This window comes from Rhinoraja longicauda, chromosome 24, assembly GCF_053455715.1.
Source record: "Rhinoraja longicauda isolate Sanriku21f chromosome 24, sRhiLon1.1, whole genome shotgun sequence".
NCBI lineage: Eukaryota > Metazoa > Chordata > Chondrichthyes > Rajiformes > Arhynchobatidae > Rhinoraja > Rhinoraja longicauda.
Genome location: NC_135976.1, coordinates 5,383,963 through 5,406,936, shown reverse-complemented (window position 1 = coordinate 5,406,936; position 22,974 = coordinate 5,383,963). Strand labels below are relative to the sequence as shown.

The window sequence follows — 22,974 nt, the reverse complement described above, 5'->3', positions numbered from 1 at the left end:
CTCTACCCGCTGAGTTACTCCAACTTTATGTGTTGATCTTCCCTGCTAATATCTGGACAGGACCATGGTTGAAACAGGAAGCTAAATCTTGCTTCTTCCTACATTGCATAATAAAACTATCAGTGCTTTCTGTGGCTTCCTTCAAACAGCTTTGAAATAAAACTAAACATTCATTTAAATAATGAAATAAACTTTGAAATAAACAAAACATTCATTTAAACATGACACTGGCATATTCAGATGGATGTTCAGGATGATGGACTGGTGTGGACTGGCACTCAACCCCAAAGTCCAGCTTGCCATAAATCACTGAGGACGCATTTACAGAATTTGCCTTTGGGTGCTCCAAGTCTGTGTCCTTTGTGCCTGGTGCTTGGGGTTTCTGGATGGCAGCGCACTCAATGCCTTCCTCCCGTTCTGTAATAGTTGCATTTTCAAATCCTTCAATTGGTCTTTCTGAGTTCTGCAATGGAATCAACGAGATGTTAGCATTCATAGCAAGAGGATTTGAGTATAGGAGCAGGGAGGTTCTGCTGCAGTTGTACAGGGCCTTGGTGAGACCTGGAGTATTGTGTACAGTTTTGGTCTCCTAATCTGAGGAAAGACATTCTAGCCTTAGAGGGAGTACAGAGATGGTTCACCAGATTGATCCCTGTGATTGCAGGACTTTCATATGAAGAAAGACTGGATAGACTAGGCTTATACTCGCTGGAATTTAGAAGACTGAGGGGGGATCTTATTGAAACATATAAAATTCTTAAGGGGTTGGAGAGGCTAGATGCGGGAAGATTGTTCCCGATGTTGGGGAAGTCCAGAACCAGGGGTCACAGCATAAGGATAAGGGGGAAGTCTTTTAGGACCGAGATGAGAAAACATTTCTTCACACAGAGAGTGGTGAGTCTGTGGAATTCTCTGCCACAGAAGGTAGTTGAGGCCAGTTCATTTGCTATATTTAAGAGGGAGTTAGTTGTGGCCCTTGTGGCTAAAGGGATCAGGGGGTATGGAGAGAAGGCAGGTACAGGCTACTGAGCTGGATGATCAGCCATGATCATATTGAATGGCGGTGCAGGCTCGAAGGGCCGAATGGCCTACACCTGCACCTATTTTCTATGTTTCTATGTGTTTTTAATCCAAGAGGTAGAATTAGTGACAAGTGTAGTAAAAAATATCTGGAGGTAAATCAACAGGAAACAGTTAGCCCATCAGTCTGAAGAAGGGTCGCGAGCCAAGACGTCACCTATTCCCTCTCTCCAGAGATGCTGTCTGTCCCGCTGAGTTACTCCAGCATTTTGTGTCTATCTTTGGTTTAAACTAGCATCTGCAGTTCCTTCTTACACAACCCATTAGTATCCACATCAGCCTGAGATATAGCATCTTTAAGATGCAAAAGGAGGCATCAGTAGAATAGTAGGGAGTAGACAAGTTATTAGGTGCAGCAATAAATTAGCTTGGTCAAACATTTGAGAATTTCCTGATGATATTTGGTGCTCATGTATTGACCGCCACTTACACCGATCAGCCAAAACATTATGACCTGATGAGCCAAAACATTATGACCACCTGCCTAATATGCTGTTGGTCCTCCGTGTGCAGCCCCATACGAGCAGGGTGCGATCCTCTGTGTATTGTGGCACATTCCTCCCGTGACCACCATTAAAGTTTTCTGTGACTTGTGCCACAGTCGACCTTCTGTCGGTTCTGACCAGGCGGGATAGCCTTCGTTGCCCTCGCGCATCGATGAGCCTTGGGCGCCCAACACACACCCTCACCCTGTTTGTGGTTTGTCCCTCCTCGGACCACTGTCGGTAGGTACTCACCACTGCTGACCGGGAGCACCCCACAAGCCTTGCCGTTTCAGAGATGCTCTGACCCAGTCGTCTGGCCATAACAATTTGGCTCTTGTCAAAGTCGCTCAGGTCTTTACTCCTGCCCATTTCTCCTGCATCCAACACATCAACTTCAAGAACTGACTGTTCACTTGCTGCCTAATATATCCCACCCCTTGACAGGTGCCATTGTAACAAGATAATCAATGTTATTCATTCTGCCTGTCAGTGGTCATAATGTTTTGGCTGATCGGTGCATATTTCCCATCCAACAGTCAGTTCCATTGAAGCCAATGATGGGGGAAAGGCAGCGTGGGTGGCCAATATTCCAGCAACGATCCAGCACCAGCAACTATGATGAACTTTGATTCCAAAGATTGAGGCTTTAAGGAGGGAGGTGGTGTACTGTGCGAATAAGAAGTGAATGGCATAGGAACCCTCTGATTGATTTTGTTATTACCTATTTTTCACACATTGCACATTTGCCTGGTGATTATATCATCATATATATACAGCCGGAAACATGCCTTTTCGGCCCACCAAGTCCGTGCCGCCCAGCGATCCCCGTACATTAACACTATCCTACACCCACTAGGGACAATTTTTCACATTTACCCAGCCAATTAACCTACATACCTGTACGTCTTTGGAGTGTGGGAGGAAACCGAAGATCTCGGAGAAAACACACGCAGGTCACGGAGAGAACGTACAAACTCCTTACAGTGCAGCACCCGTAGTCAGGATCGAACCTGGGTCTCCGGCGCTGCATTCGCTGTAAAGCAGCAACTCTACCGCTGCGCTACCGTGGGTAGATCTTGGGTACTAATTGGCTGCCTCTAGATAGTGCATAAATTCATGTTCTTTCTTCCTACTTTAAAGTGAGGGTCCCCAATCTCCAACCTTGTGGGATTTCCTCTCAGGGATGAACGCTTCTAGTCATGGTGCAGGCTTCAATGGTGGCCCGTCAGGGTCATCTGACTAAGGTCACGGAAGTGACACTCTGGTCTTTATGCAACATCTTTCACAATATCAGTCACGTCCCAAGCTGCCAACAAAGTGGTTTCAAAATCTAAACACTGTTGAAGCTAAAGAAGTCCCAGTCTGGTTCAAACAGCAAAGTAGTCCTCATCCTCAATTCAACTACCCTAGGCATGGAGTTACACAGTGCAGAGACAAGTCCTTCAACCCATTAACACCAAACTGACCATCGAGTACTCATTTCCACTAATCAATAATTCTCTTTTATTCTTGTCCTTTTCCATCAACTACCCCCATATCCCATCGCTTGGATATACAGGTACAAGTGAGTTTTCAATCAGCCTACCAACCTGTACATCTTTGGGATGTGGATGGAAATCAGAACACAGGGAGAACGTGCAAACTCCTCGCCGACTGCACTGGAGGTCAGGGTCAGACCTGGGTTACTGAAACTGGGAGCAGCAGCTCTACCAACTGCACCACTATCCCCCCCTCCATAAACACCTTCCCATCATCATTACATCTTAATGGCTTTAATGCTCAAAGTCTCACTAATTGCCAATTGGAAATGCTATCATATGTAGTCCATCCCTGGATGCCTCGAGAAGGTGGTGGTAGACTGCAATCCAATTGATTTATTTGCTAAGAGACTTCGCCGGGCAGTTGAGGATCAAACACGTTGGTGGGGGGGGACTGTGGTCACGTATAGACCAGATCAGATGAGGATAGTTAGAGTCCTATCCCGAAGGACCAGTTCAATTTCTACGCGACAACATCCCAAACTTTGGTGCTCGCTGGTGCCGACACTAGAACCGTGCTGTCCAATTGTAGACACAAGGATCTGTAAACGGTGGAACCTTGCGTAAAACACAAAGTGCTGGAGTAACTCAGCGGGTCAGGCAGCATCTCTGGAGGACATGGATAGGTGACGTTGCGGGTGGGAACTCTTGTTCAGACTGACTGTAGTACGGGAGAGAATGCTGGAAAAGAGGTGGGAAGCCTGGCGAGTGATAGGTGGATATTTTGGCGTGGGTGGGGGTTGATGGGAAAACGGGTAGACAAAGGCTAGAAATGAAAAGGGGACAAAATGGTGACAAAAGGAGGCAAGGAAACCGAAGAGTGCCAGATGAGGAGAGAAAAGGAATGAAAGAGGAGAGAAATGTAAAGCAAAAGGGAGAGAGATACATGAAAGGGGATGGGACAATGGGAGAAATGGTGTGTACCAGGGGAGGAGGGGGTGGCCACAAGAAAGGAGAGGTGGGGTGGGGGGGAATCAAGAGAAAATAAATGAAAAATGGGGTAACATTGGAGAATTCACTTCAGAAAATATGGGAATGGGAAGGGGAGTTACAATGTTTCACAGCTGGAAGGTCCTGCTGGCCTTGGTGGGGCCAACGTCACTGTTTAGTGAAAAGGTCATCTGGTCTATGCTTAGTCTTGCCGATGTAAACAAGGCGACATCAGGAGCACAAAATGCAGCAGAGGAGCTGCATCTGCCTCACATGGAAGCACTGCTGGGGTCCCTGGATGGAGGAGGTATAGGGGCAGCTGTTGTTCAAAGCATCAAGTTGCCACTGAAGAGCTCAGATATTCATTCACTGGGTTATTGTCCAGTACGTACTAATTGTACCAGCAACCCCAGAAAGACATTATCGCCCAATCCCTCGAGTTGGGCTAGCCACTTCTATAGACAATAGACAATAGACAATAGGTGCAGGAGTAGGCCATTCGGCCCTTCGAGCCAGCACCGCCATTCAATGTGATCATGGCTGATCATTCTCAATCAGTACCCCGTTCCTGCTTTCTCCCCATACCCCCTGACTCTGCTATCCTTAAGAGCTCTATCTAGCTCTCTCTTGAATGTATTCAGAAAATTGGCCTCCACTGCCCTCTGAGGCAGAGAATTCCACAGATTCACAACTCTCTGACTAAAAAAGTTTTTCCTCATCTCTGTTCTAAATGGCCTACCCCTTATTCTTAAACTGTGGCCCCTGGTTCTGGACTCCCCCAACATTGGGAACATGTTTCCTGCCTCTAACTTGTCCAACCCCTTAATAATCTTATACGTTTCGATAAGATCCCCTCTCATCCTTCTAAATTCCAGTGTATACAGGCCTAGTCGCTCCAGTCTTTCAACATATGACAGTCCCGCCATTCCGGGAATTAACCTAGTAAACCTACGCTGCACGCCCTCAATAGCAAGAATATCCTTCCTCAAATTTGGAGACCAAAACTGCACACAGTACTCCAGGTGCTGTCTCACTAGGGCCCTGTTGCAGAAGGACCTCTTTGCTCCTATACTCAACTCCTCTTGTTATGAAGGCCAACATTCTATTGGCTTTCTTCACTGCCTACACCCAGATCACGTTGTACGTCCCCTTTTCCTAACTTGACACCATTCAGATAATAATCTGCAATAGGAAACCATCTTGGAGACACCTAACAAATTCTGCCCTGTCCAAATCCTTTGCACTAAGTAGTCAATTTCAAGCACTCAAGGGAAGGTGTAGCAGAGGGGCCTATTGGAAGTGCAGAGAGGCTGTGTTGAAGCAAAGTGCTTTGCTGAGGGTAAATGCTGAGGCTTTGGTTCAAGAGGCTTCGGCGAGGAAGCTGTGGAAGCTACGATATGAATATTGACTTCACAACTTCAAGAAACTATTGGTTTCCCTCTCTCTCCCTACCTCCCCCTTCCTAGTTCTCCGACCAATCTGACTGTCCCCCTGATTACATTTTATCTCTGTATGTTGCGTTGTCACCTTCTCCTAACTGACAATGATCTATTCTACATTTTCCTTGAAAACCATCCCCTTTGATGTCACGTTTTCACACATTACACTTCCTTATCTCTGGGTCTCCCTCTCCCCTGAATCTCAGTCTGATGATGGGTCTCGACCCAAAACATCACCCATTTCTTCTACCCAGAGATGCTGCCTGTCCCGCTGAGCTACTCCAGCGTTTTGTGTCTACCTTCAGTGTAAACCAGCGTCTACAGTTCCTTCCTGCACAGAGGTTAAGGTGTGGTACATCGTTTTCTGTGCGCGATTTTCTATTTTTCCCTTCTATTAGTGCAGCAGAGATGACCGTTGGAATGTTGGAATGTTCCTCCTGTAGGGTGGTGGAAGTCATGGAGACGTCCAGCCTCGCTTCAGTCTACACCTGTAGGAGGTGTGCTCAGCCACAGCTCCCTGAAAACCGCGTTAGTTGAATGGAACTGTGCATGGACAGTCATAGATAATAGACAATAGACAATAGACAATAGGTGCAGGAGTAGGCCATTCGGCCCTTCGAGCCAGCACCACCATTCAATGTGATCATGGCTGATCATTCTCAATCAGTACCCCGTACCTGCCTTCTCCCCATACCCCCTGACTGCGCTATCCTTAAGAGCTCTATCTAGCTCTCCCTTGAATACATTCAGAGAACTGGCTTCCACTGCCTTCTGAGGCAGAGAATTCCACTGATTTACAACTCTCTGACTGAAAAAGTATTTCCTCATCTCCGTTCTAAACGGCCTATCCCTTATTCTGTGGCCCCTGGTTCTGGACTCCCCCAACATTGGGAACATGTTTCCTGCCTCTAACATATCCAACCCCTTAATAATCTTATATGTTTCGATAAGATCCCCTCTCATCCTTCTAAATTCCAGTGTATACAAACCTAGTCGCTCCAGTCTTTCAACATACGACAGTCCCACCATTCTGGGAATTAACCTAGTAAACCTATGCTGCACGCCCTCAATAGCAAGAATATCCTTCCTCAAATTTGGAGACCAAAACTGCACATAGTACTCCAGGTGCGGTCTCACTAGGGCCCTGTATAACTGCAGAAGGACCTCTTTGCTCCTATACTCAACTTTTACCAAGGATGTGACAGTGTCATCGAACGAGGGTGCAGTGAGGTGGCCATGCCTGTAGTACAGGTAAATAGATGGATGATCATCAGGAAAGGGAGTCGGCAGAGAGTACCGGAAACCCCTGGCCAATCTTTTCCAAATCAGGCATACCCTTTTGAATACTGGCTGACGAATTGGGTTGAAACCCTTCTTCAGAAGAAAAGACTTCTTCAGTCTCGACCTGAAACATAACCCGTTCCTTCCCTCCAGAGCTGTTGCCTGCCCCGCTGAGTTACTCCAGCATTTTGTGCCTATCCTCGGTGTAAACCGGCATCTGCAGTTCCTTCCTACACCCTTTTGAATACTGTTGGGAGGATGACCCGTCATGTCTGTGATACCGGCCCAGCTCTGAGGCAGATCGGGGAACCACAGTGATAGAAGACCCATTAGCTAGGGGGGGGGGAGACAACAGATTCTGTGGCAGTAACGAGACTCCAGGACGTTGTGTTGCCTCCCTCCATTGTCAAGAAGGAGAGGTTGTTGGACATATTGGCACAAATGATATAAATATGATAAGGGATGGGGTCTGGTGGAGTAAATATAATACGTTAGGCAACAGGTTAAAAAGCAGAACCTCAATGATATGATCTCCAGATTACTCAAAGTGCCACGTGCTAGTGAGGGTAGGAATGCATGAATGCATGGCTCAGGAGTTGGTGCAGGGAGCAACCTTCCAGATTTTTGGACCATTACGATCTCTTCTGGGGCAAAAGTAACCTGTACAAGAGGGACGGCTTGCATCTGAACTAAAGGTGGACCAATGTTCACAGGGAGGTTTGCTGGTGCTACTCCAGAGGTTTTTAACTGGAGACAGGGGGGGTGGGAACTACAGTAGTAGTTCAGCAAATGAAAGAATTGATGGAAAGATAAAGTGTAAGACCAGTAATTGTCAAAGGAATGACATGCAGGGGGTTATATGATGTGGTGAAGCTGATGGGAGTTGCATGGGTAAAGCAGATGAACTTAATTCTCCTTCCCATTCCTACACAGACCTTTCTGTCCTCGGTCTCCTCCATTGTCAGAGTGAGGCTACACGCAGATTTGAGGAACAGCATCTCATATTTCGCTTGGGCAGCTTACAGCCCAGTGGTATGAACATTGATTTCTCTCACTTCAGGTAGCCCCGGCATTCCCTCTCTCTCTCTATCCCTCCCCCACCCAAGTCGCACCAGCTTCTCGTTTTCACCCAACAAACAGCTAATAATGGCCTGTTTCCTTTATCATTGTTTCTTTTCTGTATATCTTTCATTCATTGTTCTTTATCTCTATACATCATCATCCACATATCTCTCCTTTCCCTGATCCCTAACCAGTCTGAAGAAGGGTCTCAACCCGAAACGTCACCCATTCCTTCTCTCCAGAGATGTTGCCTCTCCCGTTAAGTTACTTCAGCATTTTGTGTCTACTGTCTAATTTTGTATCTATCTTCGGTTTAAACCAGCATCTGCAGTTCCTTCCAACACAACTTAGAGCCTGGATCAGTGCTTGTGGCTATGACGTTGCGGTGACAATTACAGGGCCTTTGTTGTGGGAGGGGCACAACTGGCAGTTCATTGTTCCAGGGTTTCAATGCTTCAGATGCCACAGAGAGGGAGGTAAAATAAATCGAGGAGTTGCGCTACTGATCAGGGAGGGTGTCATAGTGGGACTCAGAGATGACACAGCAGAGGGCTTGTCCACTGAGGCGATGTGGGAAGAGCTCAAAAATAGGAAAGGTGCAATCACTTTAATGGGATTGTAATTTTGGCCTCCAAAAGAGGAACAGAGGTGTCGACATATTACTGAAAAATGCAACAAATAAAACAGGGTTGTTGTAATGGGTGACTTTAACTTCCCCAATATTGGCACCTTTCAGGTGTCCCAATCTGTTACCTGGGGTGTAAGTACCTGGAGGGGGAGAGTCCCAATCTGTTACCTGGGGTGTAAGTACCTGGAGGGGGAGAGTCCCAATCTGTACCTGGGGTGTAAGTAGCTAGAGAGGGTACTGTTAGCTTTCAATTGATTTATCTACTGAGATTGTCCCCTTTAATCAATCAAACACAGCACAAAACAATATTTGTTATTACCTCCCCTTCCTTTATTCTGGCCCTCTGTGAAGTAGCTGGGTCCTTGCCTGTGAATGAAAAAGGCAGAGCTAGACATGTTGCTTTTGCATCGTGAAAGGGGGCAGTAATGTAACCATTGGCAACGTTTCACATCTCATCAACATGACATGTCACAGGGGAATGCACAGACATGATGTCAAATAAAGACCCCAAACAACTTCACAATGTGTGTAAGGTTTTAACTCTATAGGTTTAGTTTAATTTGGTTTAGAGATGCAGCGTGGAAAACAGGCCCTTCGGCCCACCGAGTCTGTGCCAACTAGCGATCCCTGCACAGTAACACTTTCCTACACACTGGGAACAATTTCCAATCTTTACCAAAGCCAATTAACCTACAAACCTCTACATCTTTGGAATGCGGGAGGTACCGAAGTGCCCGGGGAAACTCTCATAAAACACATTGCCTAAAGTGATCATTGCATTTCAGTTTTGGACATGCTAGTCAAAAAGCAGCACTTCTGCCCGTTCTGCGCTATTGCACTGCGAGTGCCTGCCTGCCATCTCCACGCGGTCACGGGGAGAATGTACAAACTGCGTACAGACAGCACCTGTAGTCAGTATCGAACCCGGGTCTCTGGTGCTGTAAGGCAGCAACTCTACCGCTGTGACACAGTGCCGCATATCTTGGATAAATCTGCATTCTTGGTGGGGAGGTACACTCCACGTTACCTCAGGCTGGGGATAGGGCTTCAAGAACTGGGCTTCCCCAGGAAGAGGCCTTTGCCTTTTGTCTCACCACCACTGAAGTCACCCACACTCATTTTCTTGGTGAGATAAACTCGATAAACTATAAAACTGGTTGGTAAATTGATGATTGCCCTGTTGATAGGCGCATTGTGTTAAAATTAACCCCAATGCCATTCTTTGCAGGGTTACCCATACCTAATTTGATTGTATTTCTCACCTCTGGAGCAAAAAAAAATATGGGTCCAAGCCTCCCTCTAGAGACTTAGGCACAGGAAATTGTAGTCACTCGTAGTGCAATAGTGCGCTGCTCAGCCACAAGTGGTGCTTCTTCATTGGTTATGTAGGTTAATTGGCTGGGTAAATGTAAATGTAAAAATTGTCCCTAGTGGGTGTAGGATAGTGTTAATGTACGGGGATCGCTGGGCGGCACGGACTTGGTGGGCCAAAAAGGCCTGTTTCCGGCTGTATATATATGATATGATATGATATGATTAACACCATCTCAGGCAGATATTAAAGACACCACTGCATTGTTTCAAAGCTCTCCATTTGTCATGATGAACATTCATTCCCTTATAGACATGACTAAAATGTAAATCCAATTACTCCTCACTTTTGGCAATGAGCTTATGAGAGATCGCTGTGCAAGTATCAGCTTTTGCAGCTCCTATTTAATCAGCAGTGGCTTCACTGATTGCAGCAAACTTTGAAGTGAACATCGGGCTCTGAATAAGTGCAAGTCTGCTCAGGTTGCTGCTGTTCAAAGGGTAACTTACCCAGACGCTGTCTCTTCTTATGGATGAAATACAGACTGACAACAAGGACCAAAACCAGCACCACGAAGGAAACAGATCCCACTGCAAAATATTTCACGCAACCTGGTGGCAGAAAGAAAATATTCCAATGGTGGCATTGTAAGAAAATGCAAAAATAAAGACAGGAAGACAACAGGATTCCCTTGGGACTGCTCCTCCATGCATAATATTGTGACTAATTCATCCATCATATCTCATCCCCCACATCCCTGAATCCCCTCGTGTCCAACAGCTGAGGAACCTGAATACATTCAATGGTGGGGAATTTATCAGAAAGACATTCCAATGCTTCACAACTACAGTGTGGAGAAATTTCACCCTACCTCATTCCTAAATGGCCACCCCTAACTCAGGACATTTTAGTTTAGTTTAGACAATAGACAATAGACAATAGACAATAGGTGCAGGAGTAGGCCATTCGGCCCTTCGAATGGCACCGCCATTCAATGTGATCATGGCTGATCATTCTCAATCAGTACCCCGTTCCTGCCTTCTCCCCATACCCCCTGACTCCGCTATCCTTAAGAGCTCTATCCAGCTCTCTCTTGAATGCATTCAGAGAATTGGCCTCCACTGCCTTCTGAGGCAGAGAAATCCACAGATTCACAACTCTCTGACTGAAAAAGTTTTTCCTCATCTCAGTTCTAAATGGCCTACCCCTTATTCTTAAACTGTGGCCCCTTGTTCTGGACTCCCCCAACATTGGGAACATGTTTCCTGCCTCTAACGTGTCCAACCCCTTAATAATCTTATACGTTTCGATAAGATCCCCTCTCATCCTTCTAAGTTTAGTTTAGTTTAGAGGGACAGACCCCTCGGCCCACCAAGTCCGCACTGATCAGTGAACTCCGCACACTAACACTACCCTGCACACACTAGGGACAATTTTTACATTCACACCAGGGCTAATTAACCTACAAACCTGTGCGTCTGGTGTGTGGGAGGAAACGAAAGATCTCGGAGAAAATCCACGCAGGTCACGGGGAGAACGTACAAACTCCGTACAGACAGCACCCACAGTCAGGATCGAACCCGGGTCTCTGGCGCTGTAAGGCAGTAGCTCTACCACTGTGCCCATGAGAGAGGGAGGAGTTTGGGGGATTGTCTAGGATTAATCCTTAGTTATTAATTGTTCAGTCAATGGAAGCAATTTACGCTGCTATGGGGTGAGAGTGTCATAGCATTTACCCTGTTGTAGGGTCAGTGTTTCCCACCATCCATCCTGTCACAAGGCAGCACTTTCCCAGTATTTATTCTGTTATCGGGTCACAGTCAGTCAAGATTTACCCCATTAGGGTTACAGTCTTCCATCATTTACCCTGTTATGGGGTGAATCTTGACTGACTGTCACGGATGTAAACACCTCCTTTCCAAGGATGATGGGGATCACAGAGAAATTTAATTTCTATGCAGGATATAAATTGAATATTTCAAAAACTCAAATCCTCCTATTTAATTGAGCTCCTTCAGAAGAAATCAAGCAAAAGTATAATATTAAATGGGATTCAAAATCAATCAAATATCTAGGGGTATATATAACGAAAAATATATCAATGTTGTATGGGGCCAATTATAATCACATCAACCAAAACATAAGAAAGGATATAGAAAGATGGTCCACCTACCCAATGGATTTTAGTAGTAAGATAAATGTGGTGAAAATGAATATTTTGCCAAGGCTATTGTACTTGTTTCAATATCTGCCAATAGAGGTACCACTAAAACAATTCACAGAACGGGATAAATTAATATCTAGGTTTATTTGGGGAGGAAAGAAGGCCAGAGTTCGATACACGACACTCCAGTTGCCAAAGGACAAAGGTGGAATGGCACTTCCAAATTTTAGGATATATTTCTATGCAGCCCAACTTCGACCACTAATTAATTAGTGTGAGGATAGCTACATAGCTAGGTGGAAAGAGATTGAGACATATATTCCACATCCAAACACTCTTGGGAGAAAAAGCGCTTCCTGGACATATCAGGAATATAATCGATCCAATAACGATATTTACTTTAGAAACCTGGTTCACTCTTACCAGACAACTTAAATTGAATAAAGGACAAAAAGTGTTAAGATGGATAGCTTTGGATAGTGAATTTAAACCAGGGATGTATGACTCAACATTTAAAGAGTGGATGCATTCTGTACTGTTACTGAAAATGGAGACCTAAGAAGTTTTCAAGATTTGAAGGACAGATTTGCACTTCGGAACCAAGACTTGTTTAGATACCTCCAACTGAGAGAATATTACAACAAAAAAATAAAAAGGGAGGCACCAGAAGAAAAGAATCCAGTGGTAGAAGTGATAGTCAATGCGTATCATCAAAAAACATCAAGGATTATTTCTAAACTTTATCATAGTTTTATGGAATGTCAAGCTAAAACTACATTTTACGTAAAATTTAAGTGGGAAAAGGAATTGAACATCACAATCTCAGAAGAAGAATGGCATCATATGTATGTAACAGTACAGACATCCACTAATTCACAAAAATGGAGAGAATTTAATTGGAAAAATGTGATTTGTTTCTTTATTACGCCTAACATAAAAAGCAAGCAAATTCTAAGGCAACAAACATGCTGGAGGCAATGTGGCCATACAGACGCAAACCATGCACATATCTTCTGGAGTTGCCCAAAAATAGAACCATTTTGGGACAGAGTGAATTCAGTATTAAAGGAGGTATTAGGATATACAGTCTCCAAGAAGTGTTCCATTTTATACCTGGGTAATATAACTACAGTGGTGCTGAAGGAAGATCATTACTTGGTTAAAATCCTACTTACAGCTGGCAGAAAGGCCATTACAAGAAACTGGCTTGTAGCGGACACACCCAGACTTAGACAATGGTTAGACATAGTACAGGAAATATTTGTGATGGAGAAAATGACATATTCTCTAAGAGTGAAAGAAGACGAGTTTAACAGAAAATGGGAAAAATGGATTAGGTATAGAAATAAAGACATAAACACTGTATAATTTTATTGACAATAATGTAAGTTATTGGAAAATGTTTTAATAAGAAAATAGTTCTTTATACTGCATCATTAATTGTAAACTGAACAGCACTGTTGTAAGTTTTGTTGTTATATGTGTGTTTTATTTGTGTATGTATAAAAGCAATAAAGATTAAAGTGTAAAAAAAAGAAAGACTGGAGCGACTAGGCTTGTATACACTGGAATTAAGAAAGATGAGAGGGGATCTTATTGAAACATATAAGATTATTAAGGGGTTGGACACGTTAGAGGCAGGAAACATGTTCCCAATGTTGGGGGAGTCCAGAACCAGGGGCCACAGTTTAAGAATAAGGGGTAGGCCATTTAGAACGGAGATGAGGAAAAACTTTTTCAGTCAGAGAGTTGTAAATCTGTGGAATTCTCTGCCTCAGAAGGCAGTGGAGGCCAGTTCTCTGAACGCTTTCAAGAGAGAGCTAGATCGAGCTCTTAAGGATAGCGGAGTCAGGGGGTATGGGGAGAAGGCAGGAACGGGGTACTGATTGAGAATGATCAGCCATGATCACATTGAATTGTGGTGCTGGCCCAAAGGGCCGAATCGCCTACTACTGCACCTATTGTCTATTGTCTATGTCAAAGGGTCAGAATCCCCCAGTAGAAAAAAGCAACAAACTCCCAACATTTACCCTGTCGTGAGACAAAGTTCTCCAAATATTTATTCAGTCAAGAGAAAACAACCATCCAGTATTTACCCTTTTTCCTGTCAAGGAGAATTATTCTCCCATCATTTATCCCGGCACGGTAGCGCAGCGGTAGAGTTGCTGCTTTACAGCGAATGCAGCGCCGGAGACTCAGGTTCGATCCTGACTACGGGTGCTGCACTGTAAGGAGTTTGTACGTTCTCCCCGTGACCTGCGTGGGTTTTCTCCGAGATCTTCGGTTTCCTCCCACACTCCAAAGACGTACAGGTATGTAGGTTAATTGGCTGGGTAAATGTAAAAATTGTCCCTAGTGGGTGTAGGATAGTGTTAATGTACGGGGATCACTGGGCGGCACGGACTTGGAGGGCCGAAAAGGCCTGTTTCCGGCTGTATATATATGATGATATGATATATATATATATAGATATTCCTTTATTCGTCCCACACCGGGGTAATTTACAGTGTTACAGCAGCAACGTGGATAGCAAGAGATCATTCATTATAAATAAAAGTAAAGACAAGGATAAATTGTCCTGTTATAATCCTGTTATAGGGAATATATTTCCACCCATTTCCGTTAAGGATAAATTACTTTCTAGCATGTACCTAAACCAGGGGACATACCCGCCCCTCTTACCCTGTCAGGGGACAATAGACAATAGACAATAGGTGCAGGAGGAGGCCATTCGGCCCTTCGAGCCAGCACCGCCATTCAATGTGATCATGGCTGATCATTCTCAATCAGTACCCCGTTCCTGCCTTCTCCCCATACCCCCTGACTCCGCTATCCTTAAGAGCTCTATCTAGCTCTCTCTTGAATGCATTAAGAGAATTGGCCTCCACTGCCTTCTGAGGCAACAGCCCAATATTTACCATGTCGGCAGGATACACTCTTCCACCATGTCTGTGTCAAGCCTATTTTCAATGAGATGATCCACCATTGCCCTGAACCGTTGGACTGTAAGACCATCCTCCTCCTTCCTCTGTTATACAGATATGCAACCTGACTCTTGTCATATGGTGGTACACTTGGATTTCACTCTGAGTTTACCAGGGGATTGAAAGTGCGTGTTATTTGCTAATTAACCTGTAGGCTGTTTTGTTTCAGCGCCATGAGATCAGATGTCACTAGGCTGGAGAATCCGATATGGAATGAGAATGAGGACAAGTTTGGAGGACTCACTGTTAACCAGTTGGAAAGGGTACATAGAAGATTTACGAGGATGTTGCCAGGAACCATGGGTCTGAGCTGAGGGAGAGGTTGAGCAGGCTGGGACTCTATTCCCCACAGGGCAGGTGGATGAGGAGCATGGGAGGAATAGATTGGGCAGATGCACAGACCCTTTTGCCCAGAGTAGGGAATTCGAGAACCATAGGTTTAAGGTGAAGGGGAAAAGATTTAATAGGAATCTGAGGAGTAACGTTTTCACACAAAGGGTGGTGGGTGTTTGGAACAAGCTGCTGGAGGAGGTAGTTGAGGCAGGGACTATAGCAACGTTTAAGAAACAATTAGACAGGTACATGGATAGGACAGGTTTAGAGGGATATGGGCCAAACGCAGGCAGGTGGGACTAGTGTAGATGGGACATGTTGGTCAGTGTGGACATGCAGTTTCCACGCTGTAGCTCTATGACTCTAACCGCCTATCCAAACAAGCATCATTCTCAGATAGCTACACACTATAAACAGACCCCGAGCTGAACTCAAAGAACAAATATCTAATATTTATTTAAACATCTTGCTGTGCTACACATACACATTTCACTTCCTGAGTTTAGAGGGAGGTGAAAATTGTTTTCTTAAAGTACCAGCTTTACGTATAAAAGGAGACAGCAGTACTGTTGAGAAAAAGCTCATTCAGCCCTTTCACGCATGCCCAATCCCTTAGAAGCACAATCTCGTTTTTCCATTCCCTTCATTACATTCCCACCTATTTTTACGCTCCTGTTTTTCTAATGGCATTCCCCGAAAACCAACCGTGTAGATTTTATCTCTGAAGGTCTCCCTTCTTTCTCTTGGCGATGATCTTAAACTTCAATACTGTTAGTTTCCCCTTGCCTTAGAAGAGGAAATAGTTTTGCAAGTGTCACCTTGCCAAAATTTTGAATACCTCAATCATGTCAGGAGTTAAATTTCTCTGGTTTAATGAAAAGAATTCATGAAAATGAACAGCATTTCATCACAATGTATCACATTGATTCTTCTCCACATCCTGTTAGGCTCAATATCCTTTCATGATCAGGGCCTTCTAAATTGGATTCAAATCTATGTACAGCCTAAGGTATTGATTCACAAAATGCTGGAGTAACTCAGCAGGTCAGGCAGCATCTCGGGAGAGAAGGAATGGGTGACGTTTCGGGTCGAGACCCTTCTTCAGACTGAAGAAGGGTCTCGACCCGAAACGTCACCGATTCCTTCTCTCCTGAGATGCTGCCTGACCTGCTGAGTTACTCCAGCATTTTGTGAATACATACCTTTGATTTGTACCAGCATCTGCAGTTATTTTCTTATACAATATGTACAGCCTAAATGATGGTTAATATGATCTATTTTTAATCCATTGTCTATTTTGAACGGGGTTAACTATTTCATTAAGATATTGAACAATGCCTCGTCCTATTCTCTGACTGGGTAAGCTTTATGTCTTGCCGTTGAATTTCCACAGGATAATGTGAATGAGCTTGTCAAGCCTCAAGGTGGTGCAGTGGTAGAGTTGCTGCCTTACAGTGCCAGAGACCCGGGTTCCATCCTGACTACGGGTGCCGTCTGTACGGAGTTTGTACGTTCTCCTCGTGACCTGCGCCGGGTTTTCTCGGAGATCTTTGGTTTCCTCCCACACTCCAAAGATGTACAGGTTTGTAAATGAATTGGCTTGGTACCGATGTAAATTATCCCTAGTGTGTGTAGGATAGTATTAGTGTGTGGGATCACTGGCCGGTGCAGACTCAGTGGGCCTGTATCACCAAACTAAACCAAACTGAGCCCAATTTGTCCCATTCCCTAGCTCTTTCCATGTAGCTCAGTATTTCCTTTCTCTTTCTCTCCTTATCCATATCCTTTTTGAAAGCTGTGATTGAATCCACTTCTACTATTCCTCCAGCAATGAACCCCGACCATCACCACTCACTGCATAACAAACTTCCTTCTCTGAAGAAGCTCAGTCTGAAGAAGGGTCTCGACCCGAAACGTCACCCATTCCTTCTATTCGGAGATGCTGCCTGACCTGCTGAGTTACTCCAGCATTTTGTGAATAAATACCTTCGATTTGTACCAGCATCTGCAGTTATTTTCTTAAACTTCCTTCTCAAGTCGCCATTGACTTTTGCCAATCACCATAAATCTCTGTCTTCTGCCACCACGTTTTTCACTTCTGTCTCTCCATTTATTTTATTTAAACACTTCATGATTTTGAATGGCTATCAGGTATTCTTCCTTCAACCTTCACTGCATGAAAGAAATAAACCTCTTGTCCCCAGGCAGCCTTTGTTACTACCTCTCCTCAACATTAGGACCATCTAGTACCTCTTTGCTTCTTTCACCCAGTAGCTTGCACACCCTTGCTAAAGTGTAGTGCACAGTAGTGAAACGCAATATCCTAATTGAAGTCAAATGAACTTTTGTGGATGTTCCAATTGCCATCCTTCCTATTGTTTTCTATGTTTCCATTTACAGTATAAAGTCCAGACATTGCTTTCTCAATGTCATGCCACTTTAAAAATTTGTGTACATTTTCTCCCTAGGTCTCTCAGTTTCTTCTCCCTCCAGTACCTCAATTCTGCCTCCAAGTGATGAAGTGTGGAAGGGTCTCGACCCAAAACGTCACCCATTCCTTCTCTCCAGAGATGCTGCCTGACCCGCTGAGTTGCTCCAGCTTTTGTGTCTACCTTCGATTTAAACAAGCATCTGCAGTTTTTTTCCCTCTACTATTCCACCAGTCTGCCTCTATCCTCCTGAAGCCTATCACCCCCTTCCTCGTTCACTTTGCTAGCTGCGGATTTGGAAATGATACTTTATACACCCAAGACAATGACATTAATTTATATCAAGAAAAGCACTGGTCCCAGTACTAATTCCCGTGGAAGCCCTCTGTATAATTTCCTCCAGTCTGTTAAACAATTGTTCACTGAGATTGTTTCCTGCTCCAGTGCCAATTCTGGAACGTGGGTATCACTGCCTTTTTATTTGTTGGTCCTCTATTTTGCCGACAAAGTTTATTATGTAACTATTAATTAACCACCCTTTGAAAATCCATACATAAAACATTCACTTCAGCTAACCTCTGTTACCTCATCAAATAATTCAAATCAGATTACTTCAAGGAAACTTCAAGTAACCCTTGCATCCCCTCACTGTCCGCCCCGCCCCCACCCAGTTTCAAAGTCGTCTTGTTGAGTCTCATTGTCTGTACCTCTTTTTCACCTAGTCCACAGCTAACAATGGCTTGTTTCCTTTATCATCATAACTTTTTTACATATCTTTCATTAATTTGTTCCGTATCTCTCTTTATCACCGTCTATATCTCTTGTTTCCTGTTCCCCAGACTGTCAGTTTGGAGAAAGGTCTCAACCTGAAACGTCACCTATTCCTTTTCTCTGGAGATGCTGTCCGACCCGCTCAATTACTCCAGCTTTTTGTGTCTATCTTTGGAAAAGTAGAATTTGTCTTTAACAAATCCGTACCAACGTTCCTTCATTAAATGACAAGTATGTGAATGCATACAATTCATGCATTGCCTGTTTGTTCATCTGCCCTCTGGTCGACGTTTCAGGTCGATCAAATCCCGAACAAACAGACTTAAGAACAGTTTTTACCCCAGGGCCATACGAGAACTGAACACTACCTTCTGCACTAGGCAACACTGTTAAAACTTTTGTACTTAATGTAATTGTATTTATTTGTTTTTGCATTTATTGCATATATGTTTTTACGCACCGTCAGGATTGGCTATTTTTTAATTTCGTTGTACTCGTTGCAATGACAATAAATGAATATTATTATTATTATTATTAATTGGGCATTTCTCCTCGGAGTACCCTGACTCAGATGATGAGAACAAACTAGCAGCTTGACCTTTCTTTCTTCCGATTCCACTTCCTACGCATCCTTTGGCAGATCACAAGCCCAGGCTATGGGTCAGGGATAGTAACTGCTGTGAACCTCGGTGTAGGGGTAAGAGTACGTCCATATATTCACTGCAGCATAAAGCCTATGCTTGCAACATATAAATAAATATCTGGTTTATTTTTCCCATTCTGTTCTTGACCCTACAACTAGCCACACTAGAGATCTCTCTCTCTCTCTCCATTCTCACTCCCCATCTGAAACCAACCTCCCAATGTGCCCGGGGGTTAGCCATACCAATATCGCAGCCTGGCTCTGCAGTGACATGGTGTGGTTCTCAAATAGACCATGGGACAGTTGGCCCTTGTTTACTGTTGAATTGAACCCTGGAAGGAAACCTACTTGTTTGGGCCACTGTTGTTGGCGTCATTGTCATTGCCGTTGTTGCAGGTGTTGTGGGTGGCTCCGTGGTTGTTGTCGGCTTTGGCGTTTTCCTTGATGACCATTGACCTACAAAAGGAAAAGTGTTGCCAAGTCTACTAACTCTCTGCTGACTGCCACCTTTTATGTTCGGCAAAACACGCATAGTAAAAGTTTTGGTAATGGTACTGACGCAAACTTGGTCCATCCTATATTAATCACTGAGACCAGCAGTTACCTGATGAGGTTTGCGGTCTGAGCTGGCAGCGGAGGTCGGGTGTAGAGTGCATGTTGATGGGATGAGATTGATGGGAGGGTGCTGAAGGAGAGGAAGGAACGCGTCTATTTGAATGGAGGTCTGTGATGGTGTATGAGGGTATGATTATTACAACCTGGTTCTTCTGGGAGTGTCCCAACGGTGTGTGTTCTTCAGAACAACATTCCAAAAGGAGAAAAAGGCACTGAATAATGGCATGTTGGATGTGTACAGGTGATTCGCACAGGCAATTGCTCTGTCACATTTCCAGAGTGAAAGTGTTAGACCTGGAAATGTAATTGTGTATCACTTGAAGTAACAAATATCATTTTTTAGATTCACGGGGGAAAACCAGAAACATGCATACTCACTGGAGTTTAGAGGGATGATGGGGGACCACATTGAAACTTACCGAATAGGGAAAGGCCTGGATAGAGTGGATGTGGAGAGGATGTTTCCACTAGTGGGAGAGTCTATGACCAGAGGTCATAGCCTCAGAATTAAAGGACGTTTCTTTAGGATGGAGATGAGGAGGAATTTCTTTAGTCCGAGGGTGGGGAATCTGTGGAATTCATTGCCACAGAAGGCTGTGGAGGATGTCAATGGATACTTATAGGGCAGAGATAGATATGTTCTTGATTAGCAAGGGTGTCAGGGGTTATGGGGAGAAGGCAGGAGAATTGGCGTTAAGAGGGAATTATGGATCAGGCATGATTGAATGGCAGAGTAGACTTGATGGGCCGAATGGTCTAATTCTGATATCACTCATGAACATGAATTTCAAGGCCTGCCACTTTTTAAAGTAAATAATCAGAATTGCTACATAAATTGTACGTATGGCCTAAAAGTCGACTCGTGATGTCCCTTACCCATGTCCTTCCTCAATGTAACACAGAGTTTCACAATATAACAGAGTCTCCCTTTAATCTTTAGCAAAATCCTGCAGATGCTGCTGATCTGAAATAGAACCAGAAGAAAAATCAGATCAAGAATAATTTTGTGGAAACAGAAGGAAAGTTAATCTTTTTGATCAATTACTTTTCATCAGAACTGGGAAAGATTGGAAATAGAATGAGACACACATCGCTGGAGGAACCCGTCAGCATCTGTGGAGGGAAATGATGATGTTTGGGGTCGGGACCCTTTTTCCTGACTCGAGACATTGTCTGTCTATTTACCTCCACGGATAACCTCTGATCCACTGAGTCCCTCCAGCAGTTTGATTTTTGCTCAAGATCCCAGTACCTGCAGCCTCTTGTGGCTTTGGACTTTAGTCCCAGAGAAAGAGGAAGGAGATGGCGATGACTAGGTGGATTCCAGCAGAAAGTGAAGAGCTCAGGTAGTGGCGGCGCCAGCTGAGAGATGGTGGTAAAGTTTTGTCTATTTCCAGCGTTGCCCGTTTCATTTCCGCACTGCGCCCTGTGTTGTATTTTAACCAGTGACTCACGTGATCACAGCTTTGAGTTTCATTTAAAACATTTACTTTTGTGCTGCCTTGTTACTTTTCTTTGGAAAACCCACCAAGACCATCGCTCTTTAAAATGCACCCATTTTCATTGGTGGGTCAGCAGTGGGAAGGTGAGCAACTTCAAATTCCTTGGCCATTAACATGTTGGACGCATTGCACAGGGCATATCAAGAAGGCACGTCAGCACCTTAGAGGTTTAAAGATATTTGGCATGTCACCGAAAACACCAAGAAACCTCTAAAGATGCACTGTAGAAAGTCTCCTGACTGGTTGCATCGTGGCTTGCTATGGCAGGAATGGAGTACAAAGGTGGTGGACTCAGCCCAGTCTATCGACATTGCACTGCCCACCATCACACATGTCCACATGAGGCAGTACCTCTAGAAGGTGGCATTTATCATCAATGATCTACACCATCCAAAACCATGTCCTCTCTATCTAGTCTCATCAGGCAGGAGGTTCAGAAATCTGAAGGTTCACATCACTAGGGTCAGGAATAATTATTTTCCTGTAACCATCAGGTTCCTGAACTGGCCTGTGCAATCCCAATCGTACCTGGGCAACAGGACACTACACACACCACCTCTTGTGCTGTCATGAACTTTGTTTTCTGTGTTTTGAACTGGAGTCATGGAGTCGTACAGCATGGGAACAGGCCCATTGGCCCAACACATCCATGCCAAACTAGATGCCCCATCTAGCTGGTCCCATTTGCCCGTGTTTGGCCCATATACTCCTCTAAAGGGGTTGGAGAGGCTAGATGCGGGAAAATTGTTCCCGATGTTGGGGGAGTCCAGAACCAGGGGTCACAGCTTAAGGATAAGGGGGAAGTCTTTTAGGACCGAGATGAGAAAACATTTCTTCACACAGAGAGTGGTGAGTCTGTGGAATTCTCTGCCACAGAAGGTAGTTGAGGCCAGTTCATTGGCTATATTTAAGAGGGAGTTAGATGTGGCCCTTTTTCCTAAAGGGATCAGGGGGTATGGAGAGAAGGCAGGTACAGGTTATTGAGCTGAATGATCAGCCATGATCATATTGAATGGCGGTGCAGGCTCGAAGGGCCAAATGGCCTACTCCTGCACCTATTTTCTATGTTTCTATGTTTCTATGTAAACCTTTCCTATCCATGCACCTGCCCAAATGTCTGTCACAAATGTTCATAAACTACAGATCATCGCTGAACACCATGATCCTCTCCAAAGTTGTAACCAGGTTCAGGGACCCAGATCCCTGTACAGCCTCAACCTCAACTTCCTCATCATCAGACCACAATTGGTACAAATTGGCAACTATACCTCTTCCTCGATAACTATCAGTACAGGAGCACCTCAGGGCTGTGTGCTCCTCAATCCTCTCTATTCCTCCAGGGATACATTGGATGCCAGTTACCTTTGCCTGATCCATGCCTCCTTCTGTTTCCTGAGCACAGCTTCGATTTCCCTCATCACCCAGGCTTCATTACCCCTGCCTGCCTTGCCCTTCACTCTAACAGGAACGTGTACACTTTGGCCTCTTACTAACACACTTTTTAAAGCATCCCACTTTCCGCATGAACCTTCGCTCCACATCCAACTAACTGTTGCAAGTTGTACAATTATTGTCAACCCCTTGTAGAATTCATGTGTAGTTTATGTATAATTTATGTTTCTGTCTCTGTGCCTGTGATGTTGTTGCAAGCAAGATTATCATTGTACCTGAACCTTTGTACCTGCACATGACAACAAACTACTCTTGTCTCATTAAAGAACGCACTCAAGATAGCAAAGCCTTTAACAAACCCAATCTTTTATTTGTTTATTAAACTA

General features: G+C 44.4%; 1 protein-coding gene across 1 annotated transcript; it reads right to left on the bottom strand.

Annotated features, from left to right (window-relative positions):
• LOC144605537 (uncharacterized) lies at nucleotides 1-22,614 on the bottom strand. The gene is made up of 7 exons (XM_078420925.1): nucleotides 22,559-22,614; nucleotides 20,880-21,120; nucleotides 20,571-20,658; nucleotides 19,428-19,535; nucleotides 10,265-10,366; nucleotides 8,763-8,809; nucleotides 1-463 (listed from the first exon to the last, which is right to left on the bottom strand). Exons 1-7 carry the CDS (start codon nucleotides 22,612-22,614, stop codon nucleotides 212-214), a joined length of 894 nt encoding a protein of 297 aa, XP_078277051.1. The 3' UTR covers nucleotides 1-211.
• Nucleotides 22,615-22,974: the final 360 nt, after the last annotated feature.